The sequence below is a fragment of the Ambystoma mexicanum genome, chromosome 2p (genome assembly GCF_040938575.1).
Source record: "Ambystoma mexicanum isolate Mex_15411 chromosome 2p, UKY_AmexF1_1, whole genome shotgun sequence".
Lineage (NCBI taxonomy): Eukaryota > Metazoa > Chordata > Amphibia > Caudata > Ambystomatidae > Ambystoma > Ambystoma mexicanum.
In genome coordinates this window covers 1,396,294,248-1,396,320,449 of record NC_090923.1, presented here as the reverse complement: position 1 = coordinate 1,396,320,449, position 26,202 = coordinate 1,396,294,248, and the positions used below count along the sequence as shown (strand labels likewise).

At 48.1% G+C, this 26,202-nt stretch overlaps 1 protein-coding gene across 1 annotated transcript in view; it reads left to right on the top strand.

Moving 5' to 3' along the window:
* The window catches only part of ELP6 (elongator acetyltransferase complex subunit 6), a 418,952-nt gene that overhangs the window by 258,404 nt on the left and 134,346 nt on the right, over window positions 1-26,202 (top strand). The window contains exon 6 of the mRNA XM_069645832.1: window positions 7,138-7,315. Coding sequence (XP_069501933.1) covers window positions 7,138-7,315 — 178 coding nt within the window. The remainder of the gene's footprint in view (window positions 1-7,137; window positions 7,316-26,202) is intronic.

Below are 26,202 nucleotides of genomic sequence, written 5' to 3'. Positions count from 1 at the left end.
AGATAGATGGGGGCCGCATTATTGAGGGATTTGTGAGTAAGCAACAGGGTTTTTAGGAGGATTTTATCATTAGTCTGGAGCCCATTGTTATGGCGCCTGCTCTCAGGGATGTGGACTCTTCTGGAGATGCCTAAAGCCGCTTTAAGGGCATTATTTTGTAGGGTTTGGATTCTTCTGATGGTTGACTTGGGGGAGCCTAAGTAGAGGGCATTGCAGTAGTCCAGGCGTGACAGGATTAGGGCTCTAGCCAGGATAATGCAGCTACTGTTGAAGAGGAATGGCTTACCCGTTCTGATAGGTTTGCACGTGTAGGCCATGGTAGATGCGCGAGTTAACCTGTTTGGTAAAGGAGAAAGTTGAGTCGAGATAGACACCTAGCGTTTTTACCTCTTTTCCTACCTTGATGCAGTTCCCGTCAATTATGAATGAGGAGTATTCGGCTCCTAGTTTTTTTAGATTAGTGGGGGTGCCCAGAATGATGAGTTCTGTTTTATCATCATTCAGGCATAGACCGTGCAGGGCCATCCATGCCTGGATGATGATGTATACTCTATTCACCAAAGCCAAATCCTTGCCATAATCCCCTGAAAGTGGGAGGAGGATCTGGGTGTCATCTGCATAGTTGGTTTAGGTGACGCCGAGATGATCCAGATCATCGAAAAGGGGCTTGGTAAAAATGTTGTAGAGAGTGGGCGAGACACACGAGCCCTGGGGCACTCTGCAGGTAATGGGTATAGGGTCTGCTGCTGCTGTGGGCGAGAAAACCTTCATTGTTCTGCCACTTAGGAATGATTTGATCCAAGTTATGGCATCCTTGGAGAAGTGAGCTGCTGTGTCAAGGTGATTGCAAAGAATAGTGTGATTAACCAGGTCAAACGCAGCTGAGAGGTCTAACAAGAGGAGCAGGGCTGATTTGCCTTTGTCTCTAAGCTTGTCGATTTGAGTCTTAAGATCTGTGAGGGCCGTCTCCGTTCCATGTTGAGGGCGGAATCCTGACTGTCTAGCTTCTAGTAGGTGGTGCAATTCCAAATATGTTTGTATTTGCATGTAAGCCACCTTGTTTAGAATTTTTGAGAGGAATGGCACTGTTGTAATCGGCCTATAGCTGGTGGATGTTGCTGGATCTAGTGTGGGTTTTTTTAAGAGTGGAAGTACCCAGGATTGTTTGAGGTTGGCAGGAATAGTATCTGTGGCAAAGGATGCATTAATACGTTTGGTAATGAAGGGTGAGAGGTCACGGGCTGCATCCTTAATAAGCTGTGCAAGGCAGAGGTCTCCCTGACAGTTCGATGGTTTGAGAGATAGAATGATTCTTTCCACTTCAAGAATGGAAACTTTGGAGAAGTTGAATCGGGTGGGTTGGATTTCAGAGGTGTTCTTATCTATTACCTGAGGTGGTAAGTCTTTTTGAGAGGCTTTTTTGTTAGCTATTTTATTTTGAAGAGTGGAGATTTTATTGGCTAATGCAGATTGAATATCGGAGCACCATTTTTTATCTTTGGAGCAGGTATCTGGAATTTCTATTGGGGTCTCTATTTCTTTAAGGATGGTGAATAGTTCCTTCATGTTAGACTTGGCTTGGGATATGCGAGTATCATAAGATATTTGGCTAAGCATATTTCTTTCTTATATAAGTATGATAGTTTGGACAACTTGAGTTTGTTGGCTTCGGATGGTGATAGTCTCCACGCAGCCTCACGGTTTCTTTTTTGTTGTTTTAGGTTTTTTAGGAATGGTGTGAACCATTTGTTTAGGTGTGTTTTAGGCTTACTCGGTCTGAGTTTGAGGGGGGCGATTTGGTCTAGAGAGGAGGCCATCATTTTATTATATTCATTGACCAGGTTCTCAGGGTCAGTGCTGTCAGGCAATGAGTTGAGGGTGGGGAGTATGGCAGGGATAAGCCTGTCAGCTGTGATACACTTTCTGTTTCTTGTTGGTGTGGGTGGAGCCCTGGGGGTGGGTGGAGGAGAGGGCCGGTTGGTAGAGAGCAGGAAGGAGAGTAGGTAGTGATCAGTCCACGCTAGCGGTAAGGTGGAGAGCATGTTGGCATGACAGTTGTAGTCAGCCACCCAGTCTAGTATTCTGCCCTTATTATGGGTAGCTGATTGGAGTCTCTGGGTGAAGCCAAATTCTAAAAGGGTATTCACAGTTTCTAGAGCAGGCTGGTCCGCATGGTCATTAAAGCCCAAATTGAAGTCTCCAAGTAGGAGTACACTTGCGTGGAGCTTTTGAGATTACTAGATAGAATAGAGTTAATGTCATCCTCGAATGTCCCTATTGGACCTGGGGGGCGATATATTAGATGGATGTTGAGAGTTTGTGCATTAGTCAAGGGTACTTTAACCGATAATACTTCGCATGAGTGAGTGACAATCGGGGTGGCTAATCTCATGGCAAGGCTGCATTTACAGATAATGGCGATCCCACCACCTCTGGACCCCTGTCTGTCTTGTCTCAGGATGGTATAGCTGTCAGGGACTGCTAGCATGAGCATAGGACCTGCTGCAGTGTGTAGCCAGGTTTCAGTGATAGCAAAGAAGTCTAGGTTATCCTTTTGGATCAGGTCAGCAATTTCTGTGGCATGAGCTACTAAGGATCTGGCATTTAGTAGGGCTCCTTTAAGAAGGGGACTGCTGGTATTAATCGTGTTTGGGTGAGGAGCTTGGTTGGCTTTTAATTTATGGTTCGGGACTGCAGCAATTTTTTTTTTGTTTTTTGTTTTTTTTTTGTCCTAGAGGGGCAGCTGTGAGCTGGTTTAATACTTGCAGGTGCGAGGCTAGGCAAGGTTTTAGGAATCTTGTTTATTTTCAAGGTAGGGAATGTGCTGATAGGTGGCTCAAATATTTTAGCTAATCTAGCTCTAAAACGGGTATTAGGGTTGCTCAAAATTAGATATTGACCGTCATTAGTATCTGTGGTAAATTTGGAAGTGTTATTGCTGGTCAGGTTGGAAGTCGTCATGGTTGGTATATTCCCAGAGGGAGGTATATGAGGTGTCATGAGGAGGAGTATGATCAACTGTAAGCGGAAACCGACAGTCAAGCTAGAGGCTAAAGTGGGCATACTGGTCATAGGTGAGAATATCTTTCTAGTAGGGCTGAGACCCTATTGTTAAATGTTGGTAATGTTAAAGGTATTTGTACCGTGCACCGTCACCAACGGAATTGGTCCCCAGGCGCTCATTCGGATCGGCAAACAAGAAAGGCGGGCTGGGTTGCGGGGCATAGTCGGGTGGAGAGGGAGTAGGAAAGTGAGAGAGTGGTGTCCTGTTGGCAGCTTCAGTTCGTTTTTCACTGTGTGCCGAGCTTGGGTGCCGAAATCGGATTGATGTGAGACCTTGTATGCTGTTGGTGTGACTTCTGTGTTGCTTGTTTGTTGTTGCGATGTGGTGAAATGCATGTGGTTTGCTGTGCAAGACAGTGGTTGGGTGGTTGTGTGTGTTTGAGGATGGGATACGTATGCAGACGTTTGAGCAATTGGGTTAGTGGGTTATTTACAGTCTCCGGTTCCCTTCCTGTCTATTCCCTGTCAGTGATCCATTGCTGCCTGTGTTTACTTGGCATGCCACAATATTATTGACATATCATCCTTCCCCTTCCATCCTGATCTGTCCCTGATCGTTATTTGATAAGATTCTCGCTTTCTATCTATCCGTTGCTAGATTATGCCGTACATTGGTCTTCCCTTACTTCAGTAGATGGGCGGTAGCTTAGGAAAATGGGGGGTTCGGCATCCTGTCTCAGCATTGTTTTAGCTGTGTACGTGCCCCCTATGCATTAGGTTTCACAGAGTGGCAGGCAGCAACCACAACACTAAGATTTGATGGACCTAGAGAATGGGAGAAAGGCCTAGGTTTCACAGAATGACAGGCAATAGTTGAAACACCTGGGCCTAGGTTTTACAGAATGGCAGGCAGTAATTGAAGCACCTAGATTCTAGGCACCTAAAAATGGGAGAAAGGCCTAGGCTTCACAATGCAGTTTGGGTACAAGAGAAAACCCACCTATATTTGAGAGTTCTGTATAGTGGGAGAGAGGCCTAGGTTTCACAATGGAGTTTGGGTACAAGATAAAACATGCCAATGTGACTCAATGCAATATTAGTAATTCTCGGACGTGCGACACAGGCTAATATTCACAGTGCTATCTTACAGTGGCACTCTCTAGGTATGACTAAAGGCAGCAATAACAATCCTCAAAGAGTGCAACGCAGGTCAAAATTCATAGCACTGTTCCAATGTGGCACACGCTAGTATTTACAGTACTGTCTTATTGTGGTACTCTCTAGATGTGATGTAAGTTAATATTAACAATTCTCAAGGTGTGCGATGCAAGCTAATATTTATAGTACTATCCTAGTGTGGCACAGGCTAATATTCACATTACTATCCCAGTTTGGCCCACGCTAATAGTCACATTACTATCCCAGTGTGGCACAGGCTAATATTTGCATTACTATCCCAGTGTGGCACAGGCTAATAATATTCACATTACTATCCCAGTGTGGCACAGGCTAAATTCACAGTGCTATCTTATTGTGACTCAGGAAATAATCATAATCCTCACTAGTTATGCAGCTGGTTAGTATTAATAGCCTGGTTTGCTATGTGGCAGGGCTTCCGGGGTAGAGTGATTGCTCTACTCCCCAACCTGGCCATGCCTACCTTGGTAGTAGTTTCTGGTTGACGGCTGGCCATTGGCTTACCCTGCTGACACAGTTTGGAGCCCCCAATGTAGAAGCCGCCCTTTGCCTTGGGACCCTTAGCCGCCGGGGCTGCACGGGCAGATGGCTGCCCTGGGAGAAACTGTTAAAATAGGGGGGATTAGTCAATCGGGGATGGGAGGCGAGAGGAGGGTCAGGAGACTAGGGAATGGGTCTGGAGAGGGTCAGGACACAGGGAGCGAAATCGTGTGGGCGAGGTCACAAAAAAATATGGTATGGTAATGTTTATTTATAGACAGGCAAGTGTTTCAAAGCGCTCAAGGAGGGTGGGGAAAAAAAACAGTCGCTCAGAGCCCTTGAATTTTTCAAGCGATAACTGTCTGCGCAGGCAGATTCAGTGAATATGGTACCTTTACAGTTTAGCTACAGTAAATGGGCCTGACAGCAATTCTGAGGTTTATTTCAAGTGCACATTAAGGGGAGAGACAAGGAAGAACAGACAGAACAATCATCAGCCAGAGCTGTGTATAGATTGTGCAAGTGTAGACAGGACAGGGAGGGGCAAGGGGACCTAGTGCGCCCAGTCGGTAGAGACTGGGGAAGTGCAGAGAGAGAAGCTCGCAAGGATTTATTGTGAGTGGGTGGGGTGCAGGGCCCTGAGGCAAGTGCAGAAAGGACTGGCCGTGTGCCTGGGATCTGTTAAACTCTGAGAGGCCAGTCAGTAAGCTGTGTGGAAAGGAGGGAGAGAAGGAGGAGCATAGAGCTAGGTTAGCAGGGTAGGGTGAGAGAGAAGGAAGAGGAAGGTCTGGAGTAGTTTCCGGAACTTAAGAATATCAGGCTAAGACGGAAGGTGGCAGGGAGGATGCTCCAGAGGGAGGCGCCTGCTGAGGAAAGGGATCTCCCTCCAAATCTCTGCTTAGAGAACCTGCTCACTCGCAGAAGGTTGATGAGCGGAGGGCTCGGGAGGGACAGTATTTAGGAAGGCAACGTTGAAGTTAAGTGGGTCCCAGGCCCTAGAAAGCCTTGTGGACAATGCAGAGGGTCTTGAATTTGATCCTTGCAGCCACGGGGAGCCAGTGGAGTGATTTCAGCACCAGAGAGATGCGGTCCCTGGGCTTGAGGCCAAGGATATGTCTTGCGGTTCTGTTCTGGATGAGTTGCAGAGGGCACAGGGAAGAAGCAGGGAGGTTGAGGAAGAGGCTGTTGAAGTAATCCAGCCTAGAGAGAACCGGGGCTCTGGAGACCGTGAGCCACTGTGGGAAAGTGAGAAAAGGTAGAGTGCCTCTGAGGAGGTATAGTTGATAGACTTTTTTGAGATGTCAGAAATTTGAGAGGAGAAGGAGAGAGTGGAATCGAAGATGACCCCAAAGTTTTTGGCCTCACAGGTTGGGGTGGGCTTGTGGCCAAGGGAAGCCGGCCATAGTGAGAGGGGGAAAGCAGGGGCAGGGGTCCCAATGCGGACAATCTCAGTTTTGCTGGCATTGAGACAAAGGTAATTTGCAGTGCACCATGACTGGATAGCAGACCGACAGTCAGGTATGAGTGAGGAGGAGGCGGCTGAGGGTAGCCTGAAGGGTAGTTGCATGTCATCCACATAACACTGGAAATTAGAGGTGAAAGTGGCAATCACACGTGCCAGGGTATCCATGTAAGCGTTGAAAAACCAAGGGGATAGGTTGGAACCCTGAGGTACACCGCAGGTAGAGAGAGTGATAGTCGAGAGAAAGGTTCGATCTGGGATGGGCGGTTGGAGAGAAAAGAGGTTAACCAGGCCAGAGCCTGACCTACAATTCCCAGAGTGTCGCAAAGCCGTAAGATGTTGTGGTTAACCGTGTCAAAGACGGAGGAGAGATCAAGAAGAATGTGGTCAGAGGGAGGGTTGGTGTCAAGAAAAATGCAAACAGGCCAGATGGGTCCCTGGGCCGTTCCACTCACCTGCAGAGGCCGGAAAAAAGTGGCTTGCAGGCAGGGAAGCTGGAGCACAAGGCAAAAGGCAGGCAACAAGGATACCCAATCAGGGAAGGGGAGCGGGATGGAAGGAGGGTAAGGAGACTAGGAAAGGCGCCCGGAGTGGGTCTGGGCACAGTGAGCGCAATCGGGTGGGGGATCACACAAAAAAATGCAAACGTGCCACATGGGTCACGGGGGCCTTTCCACTTGCATGCAGAGACCGGAAAAAAGTGGCTTGCAGGCGGGGAAGCTGGAGCACAAGGCCAAAGTCAGGCAACTATGATACCCAATCAGGGAATGGGGTGGGTTTACACAATATCAACAGGAAAATAAATTGAATGCAATGAATCGAAATGGAAGTTGTTTTCTAGTACTTATCCTGAAAATTGAGTTTTTTAGGACACCTGACTCCTGGCTTAGAAATCCAAATATTTAGTCATATGACATCTATTCTAGGAGACAAAAGGATTACGAAAAACTTCAGGACTATGTCTTAGTCTTGTTTATTCTTTTTCTTCCATGCAGCAAAAACGGTTCAGATCTAAAACATCTGTACAAATGTGTTCGAACATCGCTGACGCCGTCGAAGTGCCCAGTGCTGCTAATTGACGATCTTGGTCTCTTGCTTAGTCTTGGAGTGAAGGCCCTTCATGTGGTTGATTTTGTGCACTACTGCAAAGCTACCGTCTGTTCCCAATTGAAGGTATTGTTTGAGGACTGGATCTGAAGCAGTATCTTAGCGCTTGCTTTGCAGTTTCTGTATTGTGCGAATTAGTGGAAAAAAATGCCCTTTGCCATAATGGAGGATCTTGCTTGATGAAATGGGAGTTAGTGGTTCCACTGTAGTGATGTACTTTGGAGTAGTGACTCGACCTGCTTGTTCCTGCTAGCAACAGAATGAAGAAACCAGGTGAACTGTGACTTAGTCCTATGATCTTTCCCGGCAGCCTGTTTCCGCCGGAAATAGTTTCTCCGAGTTCTGTTACGGCGCTGCAGGGAAACAGTTTACCCTCTCACTGTCCCCTCCCCTTTTGCCTCCTTATGCAGGGGACACCCCCGCAACTTCCTTTCTCCCCTCCCACCCTCCTCCCCGCTCCCCACCATGACATGTGTGCCGCGTTGGACACCTCCGCCACCGACCCACCCACCCATTCCCTACATGCTACACATGCATGCATAGACACACATGCGCCCCACACACATACCCACAAACGCCTACCCCTCCCCAAACCACCTCTTTACCTCATCTTTCATGCTGCGACAGCCAGACCCACTTCCTGAATGTGCTGTTGGCGCATACGTTCTTCCCAGACAGGCCGCTGTTCAGCGAAAGCAGCCTCTTTGACAACTGCATACGCTGAAAAGTCGCTAGAGGTTAACTTGTCCTTCTGGGAAATGTATTTTATTAGCTCACTTATTTAACTTTTCGATTTTACTAAAGGATGTTAAAAGAAAAAGTGAAGCATGGGATAAGGAAGAGTGTATTTAGGATAATTTAGCAGGAAAATCTGTGTTTTATATCAAATATTAAGAATGGGCAAAAAAATGTTAGTAAGAGTTGCAACATTCAAGGGCATTAAAGGGACAGAAACTCCTTTGGCACTGGGAGACAAAGAATATATAGGTTTGCAGATGGTTAACTATCAACAACTGGGATATATTCTACCGAGGGGTGACACTTTACACAATGAGAGTGACTTATGAGTTTAACTATCCGATGTCACTCCAAACGCCAATGTGGAACACCCTCCATAGAGTTGTAGGCTGGCAATCTCTAATTTGATGTTGCATTCCTTTTACACCACCTGTGCAGTCCCTTATGGTCCAGCATTTTAGGGGTTGAAGAGGGGAAGGCATGTGGGGACTATAAACTTAAAACAATACCAAGAGACTCACTACAGGTTTGGCAGTATTTTCCACAAAAAGAACTCGCAGTAAAATCCACCAGATTGCAAGTGGTGAAATGGCAGTGTTAATACCCGTTTATGGAATTTATAGTACTCCATTGAGGATTTGGAGAATATACCAGAAGTCATTCCACTCACCGTAAATGATCAATCTTTGGTGATGATATGGAAAACCTGCAATTTATGGGCTGTTGATTAGCGCCCTATGCAAAATGTTTACACCATTGACACTTTGATCATTGTAATTTCTCCAGCATGTGGTCTGGCATGGATTCACATGCTCATGAATATTCCCCTCCGTCAGGCTGGGAATCCTTGGTAAAAAAAAAACAGTTTCACTTTAAAACTGTATTTATCCTCTAAACCACTGTCCTCTGGGTCATACTGCCCCATCCAATGACAGTCCTTTCCCTAAGCCCCTCCCCTGGCAGCCATCTTCAGATTTTTACTGCACGCTTCAGTGTTGAGAGTCCTCGAATTGCTCTCCGAGCTATTTGTACGTTTTTTTCGTTTTTTTCAACGAGAAACGTGCCATTTTTGTTTTGAAAGAGCCTGGGCGCTCTTTCCTTCATCTGACGACTGCAGGGACCCGTTGTCGGTGACGTTCTGCGCCCCTCAAGGGCCAGGATCCATCGAAGATTCTCGAAGGCCATCTTGGGCCTACTTCACGCCCTCCGACCATGACGGCGGAGAAGGAGGAAAGGTCCCTCTTCAGGCCCCGCACCAAATGCAGACTACGGAATATTTTGTGGAGGTCCGTAAAGATACTTAATTAAGCCGTAATGCTCAAGTCTTCACCGTAATCGTGATGATAGGTCTGGACTGTAATAGGATAGCCCAGTAGGGGCCTCCTTAAAGAGGGTGACCTTCCCTATGAAATACCACCCTGTCCGAGCCAGTGGGCTATGGACAGGATGGTGGTTCACCTGGAAGAGCGAAAAAATACCACCAGGTATTCACCATACTGAAAATAAATGAAGGTGAGATTTAATACAGAAATCTGGTAAGATAAATATAATAGAGGAATGAATGAATGAATGAATGAATGAATGACTAACCTGAACGCGCTGTGAATAGACCTTTAAAGGATGATCAGGTTTAGGTGGTAAAAAGAAAACTCTATAGAAAATATTCTTTGATAGAATGTCTGGATTAGAGTAGTAGCAAAACTTCCAGGGGGTTTTGGCGAGGTAGGGTCAAAGGGAAGGTAGTTAATTTGGTTAGTAAGGACCCTATTTCCCGGGCGTGCAAGGGCACACTAATGGAAAGAGGCAATGACAACAGCAAGGCGCCCACAGTTCAAAGCACTCTGAGGCAAAAATGGTTAATCCAGCAAGAGGTCTATAGAAACAAATAATGGGTCAAAAACCAGGTTATCAGCAAGGAAGTAAGTACAACATCCAGTTAGAAATCCTTATTACAAAAATGGGTTAAGGTGTAAGTACAATAAAGGGTTAATCCAAAAAGCAGAGTCGTATGACCAGAGCCAGGGTCGAGTATCACATAGAGATTAAATTCAGGAAGTGAATCAGCAGAGCAGGAGATCGATAACCAGGAAACCAGAGCAGAACGTTGAATAACAGGGGAGCAAGGAACTTAGTGTAATTTCAATTAGACGCATTAGCTGATTGCAATGCGCACATTCTTAAGCTTGTCGACTTAACGCCTTCTTTGATGTGCATCATGCGCGAGGTCGAGGAGGGTAGCGTGACCAAGGCAACCAATTGGGTGCGTGATCACTTTGGAAGTTCGGACCGCTTGAGACCGCAACGGTCTCGAAGGCGCCATGACAACGGACAGAAACATCTAGCGGTCACGTGTCTGCATACGGCAGCGGCAAGGGTTGGTGGTAACAGACAGAAGCGTCTAGCGGTGCCACGTGTCTGCTCTGTGTCTGCACACATCGGTGGCAGAGGTCGGTGGGAATGGGAACTGTGACAAGGACACGCACCTACAATGCCTCTACTGCCTACACCCGGACAATAAGGAGGTAGAGTGCGCAATATGCCTAGGTTTCTCTAAGCAACGAAGAGGGACAGGCATAGTAGGCTGGTGGCATGGCTTAACACCAAGGCCTCTGAACTGTGATCCGAGCACGGTCATGCCTTGACCAGGACTGGCTGGTCTGAGGAGTGGGCTTCTAAGTCCTTTGAGGGCGCCTCATCCATGGGGGTCCAAGATAAGGCCAAGGTCTGCAAGTCAGAGTACACCGGGTTCACTGCAGAAGCGGGTCCCAAAGTGGATAGGGCGCCATCAGCATCACTTTCCGCCTCCATTGCCAGCCTACCATCAAGCTCCTCTTCAAAGAGAAAGTAATCTACCCCGGCTAAATTACAGGAGAAATCCGAGAAACCGTGGACAGAGAAGGCTGGGAACGGACACAGCCAAAACGACGGATGATGATGAGTCGCCACATTTGGATGCCCCGCACAGGGTTTCCCCACCGGATGAGGTGGGTCGTTCCACTTCATGATCGCTACGGCCTCCTATTCCAGCTGGTGCCCGAGGAAACCAAGAAGGAGGGCTTCTTGTATCCAAGGTCTAGAGGCCAAGAGGAAGACGATCATGGCGGTGCCTTTTCTGGACGATATTTGGGAAGAGGGCATAGACCTCATGAAGAACCCTTGCACAGCTCCAGCCAAGCAGGATAGGCTGGAAAAGAAGTATAGGGTGCCGGACTCCGCACCCAAATGACTGAGGCTGCAACCATTGCTGGACTTTGGTGGTGTCAGCGGCTGCGAGGAAACGGTTGTCTAACCCGTCCTCGTTGTCTTCGGTCCCTCTGGACAGTGAGGGGAACAGGATGGATGCATGGGGAAGAAGGCGATTAACACAGGGGCGTCCACAATCAAGGCAGCCAATGCACTGCCGATCCTAGCCAGGAACGACAGGGAGTTGTGGTATAAATTAGGACCGATCTTGGGGGCCCTGGCCCCCTTCCAGGAAGGAGAAGTGGCATTGGACCACGCCATCACGGTGGCGGTGGACGTCGCAGACACAGGGTTCCGGCATATGGGGAATGGTGTCTGCCTTCGTCGGCAGGGATGGATAGATGAAGGCCACTATCTTCTGTCAGGATGTCCAAGTGAAGGTGCTGGACATGCCCTTCAAAGGGGAAAATCTGTTTGAGAACGCCGTCAATGAGTCCTTCCAGTCCATCAAAGCGGATACGGAGACTGCCCGCTCCATCGACACTCAAACAGCAATGCTTGTCTTTTTGCTTCTCCACGGGAAAAGTGAGCAGGTCATCGAAAGGATTCTCCACGTTGTACAGACAGCCTTTCCGATCCTCAGCGCAAGAAGCCTACAGAGGCCGCTCCCAGGCCTACGGTAGCTGAGGACAGCGTCACCATCACCCACAGGGCAGGACACCAGCGCCCAATCAAGCCTGAACCGGCCAAGACATCGGGCCCCCACTCATGCACCCCGGTGGGAGGCTTGCTGACTAGGTTTGTCAGCGAGTGGAGAAAGATCACCGACAGATGGGTGCTGGATGCTCTCGCCCAGGGGCACACCTTGGGGTTCCAACGCAGGTGTCCTCGCATTCTGCTGGTTCCCTGGCAAGAGCAGCACATCCCTCAGCTTCTGGAAGAGGTACAAGCCATGCAACGAAAAGGGGCGCTAGAGCTAGTTCCCTAATGGCTCTGGGGCTCTGGAGTTTATTCCAGATGCTTTCTAGTCAGAAAGAAGACAGGGGGCTGGAGGCCCATCCTGGACCTGTGACGTCTGAACAAATACTTGGTCCCAGAAATTCAGGATGGTCACGTGGCAGAATGTGCTCGGCCAACTGGAAAAAGGAACTTCTTGACCTGGAGGACGCATATTTCCACGTCCTCATTCACTAGAAACATCAGAAAATTCGATGTTTTGTGGTGCAGGGCCTGCACTACCAGTTCAAGGCCCCTACCATTTGGCTTGAAGGCTGCCCCAAAAGTATTCAAAAAGTGCCTGGCACTAGTGGCGGCAAACCTAGGGTTTCCTGTTTTAGGGGTTTATTATTTTTTTTTACTTCCGGGGGTGTTTTTCCAGTGTTTTCAAAACATTTCAGAATCTGTGTTTTCTCGCGTGCCCACTTCGAAAAATCGCAGATAACAGTTTTTTTCAGTGTAAACACACAAATATTCTTTCATTGTGTGCATAATGGTTAGCTCCAAGTGTAAACTGCCAGGAAGATAACACCTTGCCACTAGGGTTGCCACCCATCCCAGTGTACTGCCAGGAAGATAACACCTTGCCACCCATCCCAGTGTACTGCCAGGAAGATAACACCTTGCCACTAGGGTTGTTGCCACCCATCCCAGTGAACTGCCAGGAAGATAACACCTTGCCACTAGGGTTGCCACCCATCCCAGTGTACTGCCAGGAAGATAACACCTTGCCACTAGGGTTGTTGCCACCCATCCCAGTGTACTGCCAGGAAGATAACACCTTGCCACTAGGGTTGCCACCCATCCCAGTGTACTGCCAGGAAGATAACACCTTGCCACTAGGGTTGCCACCCATCCCAGTGTACTGCCAGGAAGATAACACCTTGCCACTAGGGTTGCCACCCATCCCAGTGTACTGCCAGGAAGATAACAGCTTGCCACTAGGGTTGTTGACACCCATCCCAGTGTACTGCCAGGAAGATAACACCTTGCCACTAGGGTTGCCACCCATCCCAGTGTACTGCCAGGAAGATAACACCTTGCCACTAGGGTTGTTGCCACCCATCCCAGTGTACTGCCAGGAAGATAACACCTTGCCACTAGGGTTGTTGCCACCCATCCCAGTGTACTGCCAGGAAGATAACACCTTGCCACTAGGGTTGCCACCCATCCCAGTGTACTGCCAGGAAGATAACACCTTGCCACTAGGGTTGTTGCCACCCATCCCAGTGTTCTGCCAGGAAGATAACACCTTGCCACTAGGGTTGCCACCCATCCCAGTGTACTGCCAGGAAGATAACACCTTGCCACTAGGGTTGCCACCCATCCCAGTGTACTGCCAGGAAGATAACACCTTGCCACTAGGGTTGCCACCCATCCCAGTGTACTGCCAGGAAGATAACACCTTGCCACTAGGGTTGCCACCCATCCCAGTGTACTGCCAGGAAGATAACACCTTGCCACTAGGGTTGCCACCCATCCCAGTGTACTGCCAGGAAGATAACAGCTTGCCACTAGGGTTGTTGCCACCCATCCCAGTGTACTGCCAGGAAGATAACACCTTGCCACTAGGGTTGCCACCCATCCCAGTGTACTGCCAGGAAGATAACACCTTGCCACTAGGGTTGCCACCCATCCCAGTGTACTGCCAGGAAGATAACACCTTGCCACTAGGGTTGTTGCCACCCATCCCAGTGTACTGCCAGGAAGATAACACCTTGCCACTAGGGTTGTTGCCACCCATCCCAGTGTACTGCCAGGAAGATAACACCTTGCCACTAGGGTTGTTGCCACCCATCCCAGTGTACTGCCAGGAAGATAACACCTTGCCACTAGGGTTGCCACCCATCCCAGTGTACTGCCAGGAAGATAACACCTTGCCACTAGGGTTGTTGCCACCCATCCCAGTGTACTGCCAGGAAGATAACACCTTGCCACTAGGGTTGCCACCCATCCCAGTGTACTGCCAGGAAGATAACACCTTGCCACTAGGGTTGCCACCCATCCCAGTGTACTGCCAGGAAGATAACACCTTGCCACTAGGGTTGCCACCCATCCCAGTGTACTGCCAGGAAGATAACACCTTGCCACTAGGGTTGCCACCCATCCCAGTGTACTGCCAGGAAGATAACACCTTGCCACTAGGGTTGTTGCCACCCATCCCAGTGTACTGCCAGGAAGATAACACCTTGCCACTAGGGTTGTTGCCACCCATCCCAGTGTACTGCCAGGAAGATAACACCTTGCCACTAGGGTTGCCACCCATCCCAGTGTACTGCCAGGAAGATAACACCTTGCCACTAGGGTTGTTGCCACCCATCCCAGTGTACTGCCAGGAAGATAACACCTTGCCACTAGGGTTGCCACCCATCCCAGTGTACTGCCAGGAAGATAACACCTTGCCACTAGGGTTGCCACCCATCCCAGTGTACTGCCAGGAAGATAACACCTTGCCACTAGGGTTGCCACCCATCCCAGTGTACTGCCAGGAAGATAACACCTTGCCACTAGGGTTGCCACCCATCCCAGTGTGATTTGGACAGGTCAGGATTATGCACTTCTGTCTGGGCTAGAGGGATTTGGATACTGCAATAGATGAGGTCCTTAGAGACACCTATCATCCGCTCTACCACCGAGAATTGGCGTGAAATACACCACTGGGAAGGAGATCATCAATGGCTCAGGTAGGGTAGCTCAGGGTCAACATTTTCTTTTTGGAAGCAAGACAACTCGGAGCAACACAGGTTCAAATCCCAGTCCCGGCTTAGAGACTGGTCTCCGGTATTAATTGCATTTTAAAAGATTAATAATTTAATTAACTGGTGCTGTACCAAATTCAGAAGCTGAACCAGTCACTGCACACTGCCAGTTGCCAGAGACAACAGTCTGAACTAGGATGCATCCGCATCTCATGGCAAGTACCTTCCTGAATGACAACACTATTGAGATTCATTACTGTTTTATGCTGCGTACCTAATGACAAATATGTTGAATAACATTATTTGATGACTATCGTGATCGACAAAGATGGCCCTGGCTATGTGCTTCAGGGCTGACCTCACCAAAGAAGGTGTTGAAGGTGTAATTGCCACTCACAGCTGTTCACTGAAAATGTTAATCTTGGCTAAAACACATACACCAGCTTTCTGCATGAAATGCAAATTGAATGCAAAGGACCAACAGCGTTACGATTTGTGTGCTCTGCGATACCCTGCATGCAATTTTACACATTCACAAGCTGGAGTGGAGAAGGAAGGATAAAAATGAGGGAATCTCACTTTTGCTCTTTCATTTTCCCAGGCTGTCTCGGGAAAAAGTAAATGCTGCGGCCACAAATATCCTGTGCAGGGGTCATTTGCTAATGTATTACTATGGCATGCACCTGGTTTTGACCAGCTGCAAAACCGAGGTGGGTTCCGTATGCCTGCATTAAAACCTCATATAGGTGTACAACAAAGCGCTTCCCCATTTAAAATGTGTCTAGTGAGGTTTTTGGTCCATGGCAAGTATTACTGTGCATAGTAAAGCAGCTGAGCCTCCTCCCACGGTTCAAGTGATCTTTCTTTTGTTAGAGTATATCAGAGCGAGCTATAAAGGTAATGGGCCTCATTACGAGTCCGGCGGTAATCGCGGCGGTAAAACCGCCTGGTTACCGCCGGACTCGTATTACCATTCCGCCTCCGTGCCTCCTGGAAATACCAGGGCATTACGACCCCGGTGTCCCGGGAGTCACGGAGGCGGAACGGTGTTAATCCCCATTCCCATTGAGTCCGATCATGGAAATGCTGCTCGTGATGCTGCCGGTGTTTCCTCGTCCGCCTGCAGGCGGGCGGTGTTAAACCAGCTAAGTCAGACCTGGCGGGAAGATCACCTCCCGCCTGCAGGACTCGGGATTGGGCAGTCCGGAATTAACAGTGGCGGCGGGTTTACCGCCACCGTTAATTCTGGACCGCCCGACCCGTAATGAAGCCCAATGTATTGATCACAGTGTTTGGTGTCCGCATGTCAGCGAGGTTATATTTCCACTGTGTGCTTCATTTCCACTCTGCACTGGAGGACCCTTATCTCATCCACGAAAAAAGCACACATTTCATCACTCCCTGGATGGAAGGGTCCCAGCACCATACAAGAGCATGGCCCCCACTATTCCACCTCAGCACTAACAATCTGGAAACCCCGTTTTTATATGCAACCTTGAAGTAATTAGTTTCTGCCGCATTCCCGCGTAGACAGCTTCATTTGCAAAGCAATAAAACAAGGAGGGCTATATTTTACTACTGCCAGTAGCATCTGCTTCATGTAAAAATGCTGTGATTTTCTTTACTGAGACAAGCTTACTATCCGTCTGATTCCGGGGAAAAAGACAATATTTTCCACAGCGATTTTCTAGGAAGCAAGTTAACATGTTCCAGTAATTTAGAACTGTTACACTTTAGGGATTTAGGTCAAATGCTTCTGATGATTCTGGATAATAATAATCACACAATGTAAAATAGCAATTGTTTTCATTTTTACATGAAAACAGTGGTAAAGAGACACTACAAAAGACAACATGCAATGTACAGTATATAGCTTTGGAAATGAGATATGTTATACAATTACACAAAGGGACAGGTTGCTGCTTAATGAGGTCAATTACACTTGTGGCCTTCCTTGGCGGTGATGTATATTTAGGGATTCCGACATTGTCGACTCCCAGCGAAGTTTAAACTGCTCAGCACGGTATATTCTGGACTTCACGCATGTTTATATAGATTTAGCTTTCATTTAACCTGCCAGCAAAGAAAGCTAAATATTGCCATCTAGTGGCTGATAAAAAATATCACTGGTTCCTGAATTCACATAGGCAGCAACAGAGCCCATTAACAAGGGCTTGGAGGATAGCTCACCTGCAATGCATTGGTCTTTTAAGCAAACCAATACAGAGAAGCACAGTATCGAACAGGGATGAAGTTAATTATTAAATTAATTACGGGGTTTATCGGAGTCCCCCGAGATTTTTAAAAACAAAAATCGGAATCCCCATGTAGAGCTGGCCGACAAGCACACGAAGGCAACCATCCGGCTTTTGACAGATCTGGGATTCTCTGTCAACTATCCAAAGTCCTGCTTAACACCATTGCAGAATGCGCTGTTCCTAGGTGCCAGACTGTGCACAGTGTCTTGCCTGGCATCCCCCTTGGAAGAGAGGCTAGCAGTCAAGTTGTTACAGCGCACGTTGTCGTCCTGCATCAACCTCGTCCACCTCTGCAGATTGCAGATGCAACCCCTACAAGAATTCCTGGATACCTATTGGATATAGGTGTCCAGAAGTTTCACGGACAAGATCCCTCTCAACAAGGAGTTCCGACGAGCGATAGGTGGGGGGGGTCCTCTCCCACATCGCCCATGGCACAGAATTTCAAAAAACCCCTATAGCAGAAGACCGTCACCACGGATGCCTCCCTGAAGAGTTGGAGTGCGCACACCAGACGTCTGCACGCCAGAGGCCTGTGGCTGCCGGAGAAGAAGGATCTCCATATCAACATCCTGGAGCTACAGGCGGTGTTCTGTGTTAGGCAGAAACCTGTGCAGTTCCCTTGGGGAACACTGCAAAAGATTTAAGACTACAGGTAGAGCAGTAAACCCCTTTTGGTAGCAGTCTGTACCACCCAGATTTACCTGGTAGCTGTGGCTGAGCAGTCAGACTTCTCTCAAGAAGAGTTAGGCAGTATGCAAAGTATACACAATATGTACCAAAACACAATAGCACAAGCAAACACTGACCAGAGCTTGGTTTCAAAAGTATATAGTTATTTATTTAAGAACACATAAATTAAAAACACTCTAGCAAAATATGGTAAAAACACTTCAACACAGTTATAATGAAAGTAACTTCAATCCTTTCTCCTATCTAGACAACTCTAGGTTAACACCACTTAATTAAAACAGAGGTGAGTGCTTAACGTTAGATGACACTCTAGTAGTTTCCAAGAAAGGGAGAGAAAAAGCAGAAATGGGTTAAACACACCACTCTAAGGTCCAGAACACTTGCAATAGGCTCAAAGAAGCACAAAGTCACAGGTGAGCAAAAGTCACTAGGCCGGGCCCACTCTTAGAGTAGCCGGAGCGAAAATGTGCCCAAGATCACACTGTTAGTTAGAGATTCAAAGTCTTGCAAGGAGTCAAAAAGAGTTTAGAGTGGCTCAGAAAGTTTAGCCAAAGTGTCCCAGGCACTCCCAGGTTCGAAAGCCGGGGACTAAATCTACCCCGTACAGTCGGTAGCAAGGGAAGCCAGGCGGAACACAGTACCTTAAGCGGAAAGGATCCTCCAGCGGGGGCAGTTGTTCCAGGCAGCGACAGCAAGGCTCGACGTCGGTCAGGGGAGAAGAATATCTCGCTGAAGAGCAGAAGAGAAAGGTCGTAGCACTGCCCGGGAAGAAACCAGCCGCGGAGTCCTCCGGTTAAAGGGTTGGTACCGACTTTCGCGGTATGGGGGTAAAGTGTGGTATTCCGGATGCCGGGGTGCTTGGCACAGGCAAGGCGGCCACGAGATACCTCAAAGAACGGAAAGAAGGCGAAAACTGGTTGTCCCCACCAGTCAAGGGAAGGAGCCACTCCGTTAAGAGTTCTCCTCGGTCGTCGGGAAAAAGTGGTGAGACGGTTCAGCAGGGCTCCACCGGGTGGTGTCGTCGAAGCAGGTCGGCTCAGCTCTTCCCTCGTCGGATTCTTGGTCCTGTGGCGACTTCTGAAGTCCCAGTCCCCAAAGCCCTGCTTTTATGCAGCAAACCCCCATTCACCCAGCCTAGCTGTCACTCAAACATGCTAAGTGGTGAGCCGGGCGGCTCACCACTTGGGCCAATCAGGACGGAGTGCGACTTGAGTTACCAAGGTAACTCAGTCCAGGGTGCCTAAATCCCCCTCCACCCCTCCTAAGTATCCCAGACAGAGTGGCACCACTTTGGAGGGCTTCTGTGGAGAAGCCCGCCAAAAGTGGAACAAAGGGCTCCACTTTGGGTCAGAGTTACAGAGGCGAACACCAACGCCATTTTAGAATCAAGTTTTGGCAAAAAGTCCCAACCGGAGTTATAAAAATAAATATATAAACCGGCGGTATGTTTAAGGCTACCGTAAATAAATAATTAAATGTGTTAGCCTAAAACAATGGGAAATCCCATAGGGAAATATTCGCGGTCGAATATAAAAAGTAGTTTCCACTGCCACCAGCCAAAACTCGATCAGGGGGGACTGAGACGTGCCCCCTCGACTAACAGACCCTGGGGCAATCGAATTGCCCCAGCCAGTACGTCCACAATATGATGGTTTGTACTGGTTCTGTTCAGGATTCAAGACTAGCAAAGTCTTTGGTGACTTTACATGCCCTGGGAGACAGTAGTCAGTCCCAGGGTATGGAGTCTATGTTGGGGAGTCCCTAGGACACCCCTGGGTCACGGCACAGAGGGTGCTGTGTGACCCACATCACAAAAATACATGAGGCCCTATGGAGTAAAAGACCCCATAGCCCATTCAACACAAGGTTTAACCAAGAAAACACACTTCAACATGTCCAAGAGTGAGGGTAAAAGAGTCTCACTCTTGGCAGGAGAAAAAAATTAAACCCCAGAAATCCAGCAAAGCTGCTGGGGGACTCACTAGGTAGGGGAATTCAGCCTAAACAGAGAATTCTCCCTAACACTCGCCCCCCCCAGACTAAGGGACAGGAGGATTTAATCCACTCCTGGATGAACCTCATACCTCTAGTCGATGATATACATCCTAGAGAGTCCATCAGCATTTTGGTGGTGACACCCTGACCTGTGCTCAATGGTGAAATCAAACCCTTGCAGGCAGATTGACCATCTCAATAGTTTTGGATTTTCCCCTTTCATTTGCATTAACCATCTCAAGGGTTGGTGGTCAGTCTGAATAACAAAAGTAGAACCATACAAGTATGGCCTAAACTTCTTCAGTGCCCACACAATAGCAAAGCATTCTCTTTCGATAGTTGCCCACCTTGTCTCAGGATCCTTCAGTTTCCTACTGATGAAGCAAATGGGGTGCTCCCTACCCTTCTCATCCAGTTGGCTTAGAACTGCACCTATACCTACATTGGAAGCATCAGTTTGTACAATGAAAGGTTGGTGGTAGTCAGGAGCTCTCAATACTGGAGCCTGGCAAAGAGCTCTCTTCAGTTTTTCAAAGGCCTGATTGCACTCCTCATTCCATTTTACCTTTTTAGGGAATTTGGGAGAGGAGATTACATTCAGTGGAGAAGCTATGGTCCCATAGTTCTCAATGAAATTCCTGTAATACCCAGTGAGGCCTAGAAAAGCTCTCACTTGGGTTTGAGTAGTTGGTGTTGTCCAATTTTGCACAGCTTCAATCTTGCTGGGCAAAGGCCTTATTTCTCCACCTCCTACCTCATGTCCAAGGTAGACCACTTTACTTTGACCAATCTGGCACTTACTGGCTTTGATTGTCAAATGGGCCTGTTTCAGAGCCTGCAACACATGTCCTAGGTGGTTCACATGTTCTTCCCAGGAGTGGCTGAAGACTGCAATGTCATCCAAGTATGCCATGCAGAAATCTTCCATCCCAGCCAGAACCTGGTTCACCATCCTTTGGAATGTGGCAGGTGCATTTTTCAGTCCAAAAGGCATGACCTTAAACTGGTACAAGCCAACTGGGGTTGAAAATGCAGTTTTCTCCTTGGCATGGTCTGTCAGGGCTATTTGCCAATAGCCTGACGTCAGGTCAAATGTGCTGAGGTACTTGGCTGCACCAAGTTTATCCACCAACTCATCTGTCCTGGGCAAAGGGTGGGCATCAGTCTTGGTGACTGCATTTAGAGCTCTATAGTCCACACAGAATCTCAAGTCTTTGGATCCTGCCTTTGGTACTAACACAACTGGGCTAGACCATGGACTAGTAGAGGGCTCTATTACCCCGAGATCAAGCATCTTCTTGACCTCTCCTTTGATGTGGGCTCTGATATGTTCTGACATTCTGTATCCTCTGCTTTTGACTGGCAGACAGTCACCAGTGAGTATCTCATGCTGGCCCCAAGGGGTCAAGCCTGGTGACAGTGAGAACAGGGAGGCAAACTGATTTAACATAGATTTGCACTCCTCTTGTTGCTCAGGTGTCAGGTCTGAAGAGAGATTGACTCCTTCAACTTTTTCATCTAAAGGTACACCTCTGAGGAGATCAGGGAGAGATTCACTCTCTTCCTCCTCTGCAGCTGAAGCTAGGAGCAAGGCTCCTACATCAGGTCTGGAGATGTAGGCTTTTAGTCGGTTGGTGTGGAAGACTCTAGGAGCTTCCCTGGGTCTGCCCAGATCCACCAGATAGTTGACCTCTCCAAGTTTTCCCACAACCTTGAAGGGTCCCATCCATTTGTCTTGCAAGGCCCTCTGCCTTGTTGGGAGCATAACTAGAACTAGCTGGTCTTGAGTAAACTCAACCATGTTAGCCTTCTGGTCGTGCCAATGTTTGACCAGGGCTTGACCAGCTTTCAAGTTGTCACTTGCTTCTGCCATCATGTGTGACATTCTCCTCCGGAGACCTATCACATAGTCAGTCACTCTGACTGGCTTGAGGGGAGGAGCACCTTCCAACCCCTCCTTAATCAGGGCCAATGGACCTCTGACTGGATGGCCATAGAGAAGCTCAAAGGGAGAATAACCTACTCCCTCCTGAGGGACTTCTCTATAAGCAAAGAGAAGGCATGGCAGTAGAAGGTCCCACTTTTTCTTAAGGGGTTCTTCTAAAGCACCTATCATGCTCTTCATGGTTCTGTTAAACCTTTCAACCAACCCGTTTGTCTGAGGGTGGTAGGCGGTTGAGAACTTGTAGGTAACTCCACAGGTTTTCCACATGGCCTTCATGTAGTGGGACATAAAGTTTGACCCCCTGTCAGAGATTACCTCCTTAGGAAACCCAACCCTGGTAAAAATACCAAGGAGGGCCTTAGCCACAGCCGGAGCTGTAACAGTCCTCATAGGAATGGCCTCAGGGTATCTAGTAGCATGGTCTACTACAACAAGGATAAACCTGTTGCCTGAGGAGGTTGGAGGATCAAGGGGACCAACAATGTCAATCCCTACCCTCTCAAATGGGACTCCCACAACTGGGAGAGGCACTAAAGGTGCCACATTCTTGGAACCAACCTTACCAGAAGTCTGGCAGGTATGGCAGCTCTTACAATATCTATCTACTTCAGCCCCCATCTTTGGCCAATAAAAGTAGAGTGAGAGCCTTTCCTTGGTCTTCTTGAAACTCAAGTGGCCAGCCAAAGGTATCTCATGGGCTAGTTGTAAGAACTGTTGTCTGTTTTCTTGTGGGACTACAAGGCGTTTGTAGTCTCCAGGTTCAGACTCAGTGGGTTCACTGTAGAAGAGGCCATCTTCCCAGTGCAACCTATACTTCCCAGGCTCTTGCCCATCAGCTTGAGAAGCTGCCTGATGGCGGAGACCTTCCAGAGTTGGACATTCTCTTTGCCCCTTACGAAAAGCTGCCCTGCTAGGCCCACCTTCTGCCAGTAAAGACTGCAGCTCAGGATGGTCCTCAGGGTCCAAATCTCCAATAAGGTTGGGGCCTCCTTCTAGCTCTTCCTCAGAGTCTAGCTCAACCACACAGGGTTGTACCTCTCTCTCAGCCTCAGCTGGAGGGGGAGTTACAGGTGTAACTTTGGACAACCTAGGGGAAGTCCTTGTTGGAAGCACTGGAGTGCTTGCTGCTGGCTTTTTCCTAGGAGTCTGGGGTTGCCCCTTTGCTCCTGATCTGGTAGTTACTGCAGTAAGTTGCTCCAGTGGTAGAGGAGTGATTTCTGTCATCATCTCCTGAGATAACCCTCTCAGGGTTTTCTCCCTTGCAGGTTTTGTGAGTTCCTGAAACCTTTTGCTAGGAGGTCTGGGGGTATGAGATACAACTCCAAGAGCTTTGAGGTCATTACCCAACAGAACCCTACCTGGCACTTCACATTGTACACTGACAGGTATTTTTACAGCCATATCATTACATTGGATGAGAACTGGTAACTGGGGACACATCTGCACAGGCCCACCAGCTAACTTGGTGAGGCATTTGGGTGCCTTAGCAACATCCTCTGCCTTGAAAAATGATTCATCCACCACAGTTATGCTGGCTCCAGTGTCCCTAATGGCAGGAGTCTCCTGACCATTCACCTGGACACTGTCCTTATAATACTCTTTAGTATTATCTGGGATAGAGTTATAGACATCTAAATTCTGTTGCTCCCACAACCCCAGAGAGACTAAAGAAACACTAGCTGAGACTCCAGTGGGTTCATCAGCTAGTAATAGAAAGTTTCCACTTGCCATATGTACTTCCTCTTCTGGAGCGAAGGCTAAGGAGGCAAGCTGGACCCCTGAAGGTTTACCCTTACATCTGGGATCTCCTTTCACATGGTCAGTAGCCTTACAAACAAAGCATGAGCCAAAGGCTCGCTGGAATGGAGGCTTGTTCTGACCGCCTTCTGGTCTGGGACCAGAAGGTACACTAGCCTGATTTGGTTTCCCTTGTGGCTTACCCTTATAGTTTTGTTTGGGGCCCTCTTTGGAATTTGTAGTATTAGAATTCTCTTTGGAGTCCTTCTTAGACTGTTTTTCCCCATCCTTCTTCTGAGTTACCCCAGAATCCTTGTGAGTGGCCCTGTTGGCAACCCACAAGTCAGCAGCCTTAGCTAGTTTCCGGGAATCCAATTCCCTGGAATCAGCCAAGTGTTGTCTGAGCTCAGGAGAGCAGGCATCATAAATAGTCTCCAACATAAACAAATTCTTCATACCTTCATAAGTGTTCACCTTGTAACCCTTAATCCATCCCTCTAAGTTTTTCAAACATTCATTCACCCAGGTAGCCCAAGGGGTACCATCATGCTTTTTGAGGCTCCTAAACCTCTTAAGATACTGGGAAGGGGTCTTCCCAAACCTAGCTATCAAAGCTAGTTTCACACATTCATAGTCCTTCCTATCCTCCTCCCCCATCTCCATTACCACATCAGTTGCAACAGGGGGAAGCCTAGAGAACAACCAGGTGAGTAAGTCATTTCCTGTGATGTTCTGGAGCCCATGATTATATTCAAACAGAGACAACCAATCCAACACATCCAACTTAGGCTCATACATACCAACCAATTCTTTAGGCATCCGGGGTCTTTTAGGACTGGAACTTCTAGAGGAGCCAGAGAGAGAAACATTCTCAACAGATAATTTCTTCATTTCTAAGTCATACTTGAGCTCCATTTCCCTTAGCCTTAGTTCTTTGTCAGTTTGAGCATTAAGTTTCTTATACTCCAATTCTAGCTTCATTTTCTCCAGTTCAAAGTACTGAGGACTAAATGTGGGACCTGGTAAAGGTCCAGTAGGCACAGCAGGTAGAGCAGGCAGAGGCCTAGGGGGGACAGTTACAACAGCCTCACCCTCCTCTTCTGACTCTTCCTCAGAAACATCAACATTTTGCTCCATGTTAACTTCAACACTGTCATCTACAGTTGCTGGAGTGGTAGGTTCCTCTGAACCATCACCCAGACTTTGGTTAGCTAACAATCTTTCAATCAGCTCCATTTTCTTGCCCTTAGTCAGGAGATCCTTATGTTTACAGAGCACTCTTAAACAATCAGCAGTTTTGGCTGCAAGGGACTCTTGACTATAGCTTTCTATAACTGACATGTTAGAGGTTTTACTTTTTCAGTGCTAAGCTTTGTGGTTAGTTGCACTAAGGTATCTAAAGCACAATAAAATGTATACTCAATACAAATCCCACCGCTGTACACCAGTGTTAGGCAGAAACCTGTGCAGTTCCCTTGGGGAACACTGCAAAAGATTTAAGACTACAGGTAGAGCAGTAAACCCCTTTTGGTAGCAGTCTGTACCACCCAGATTTACCTGGTAGCTGTGGCTGAGCAGTCAGACTTCTCTCAAGAAGAGTTAGGCAGTATGCAAAGTATACACAATATGTACCAAAACACAATAGCACAAGCAAACACTGACCAGAGCTTGGTTTCAAAAGTATATAGTTATTTATTTAAGAACACATAAATTAAAAACACTCTAGCAAAATATGGTAAAAACACTTCAACACAGTTATAATGAAAGTAACTTCAATCCTTTCTCCTATCTAGACAACTCTAGGTTAACACCACTTAATTAAAACAGAGGTGAGTGCTTAACGTTAGATGACACTCTAGTAGTTTCCAAGAAAGGGAGAGAAAAAGCAGAAATGGGTTACACACACCACTCTAAGGTCCAGAACACTCGCAATAGGCTCAAAGAAGCACAAAGTCACAGGTGAGCAAAAGTCACTAGGCAGGGCCCACTCTTGGAGTAGCCGGAGCAAAAATGTGCCCAAGATCACACTGTTAGTTAGAGATTCAAAGTCTTGCAAGGAGTCAAAAAGAGTTTAGAGTGGCTCAGAAAGTTTAGCCAAAGTGTCCCAGGCACTCCCAGGTTCGAAAGCCGGGGACTAAATCTACCCCGTACAGTCGGTAGCAAGGGAAGCCAGGCGGAACACAGTACCTTAAGCGGAAAGGATCCTCCAGCGGGGGCAGTTGTTCCAGGCAGCGACAGCAAGGCTCGACGTCGGTCAGGGGAGAAGAATATCTCGCTGAAGAGCAGAAGAGAAAGGTCGTAGCACTGCCCGGGAAGAAACCAGCCGCGGAGTCCTCCGGTTAAAGGGTTGGTACCGACTTTCGCGGTATGGGGGTAAAGTGTGGTATTCCGGATGCCGGGGTGCTTGGCACAGGCAAGGCGGCCACGAGATACCTCAAAGAACGGAAAGAAGGCGAAAACTGGTTGTCCCCACCAGTCAAGAGAAGTCGCCACAGGACCAAGAATCCGACGAGGGAAGAGCTGAGCCGACCTGCTTCGACGACACCACCCGGTGGAGCCCTGCTGAACCGTCTCACCACTTTTTCCCGACGACCGAGGAGAACTCTTAACGGAGTGGCTCCTTCCCTTGACTGGTGGGGACAACCAGTTTTCGCCTTCTTTCCGTTCTTTGAGGTATCTCGTGGCCGCCTTGCCTGTGCCAAGCACCCC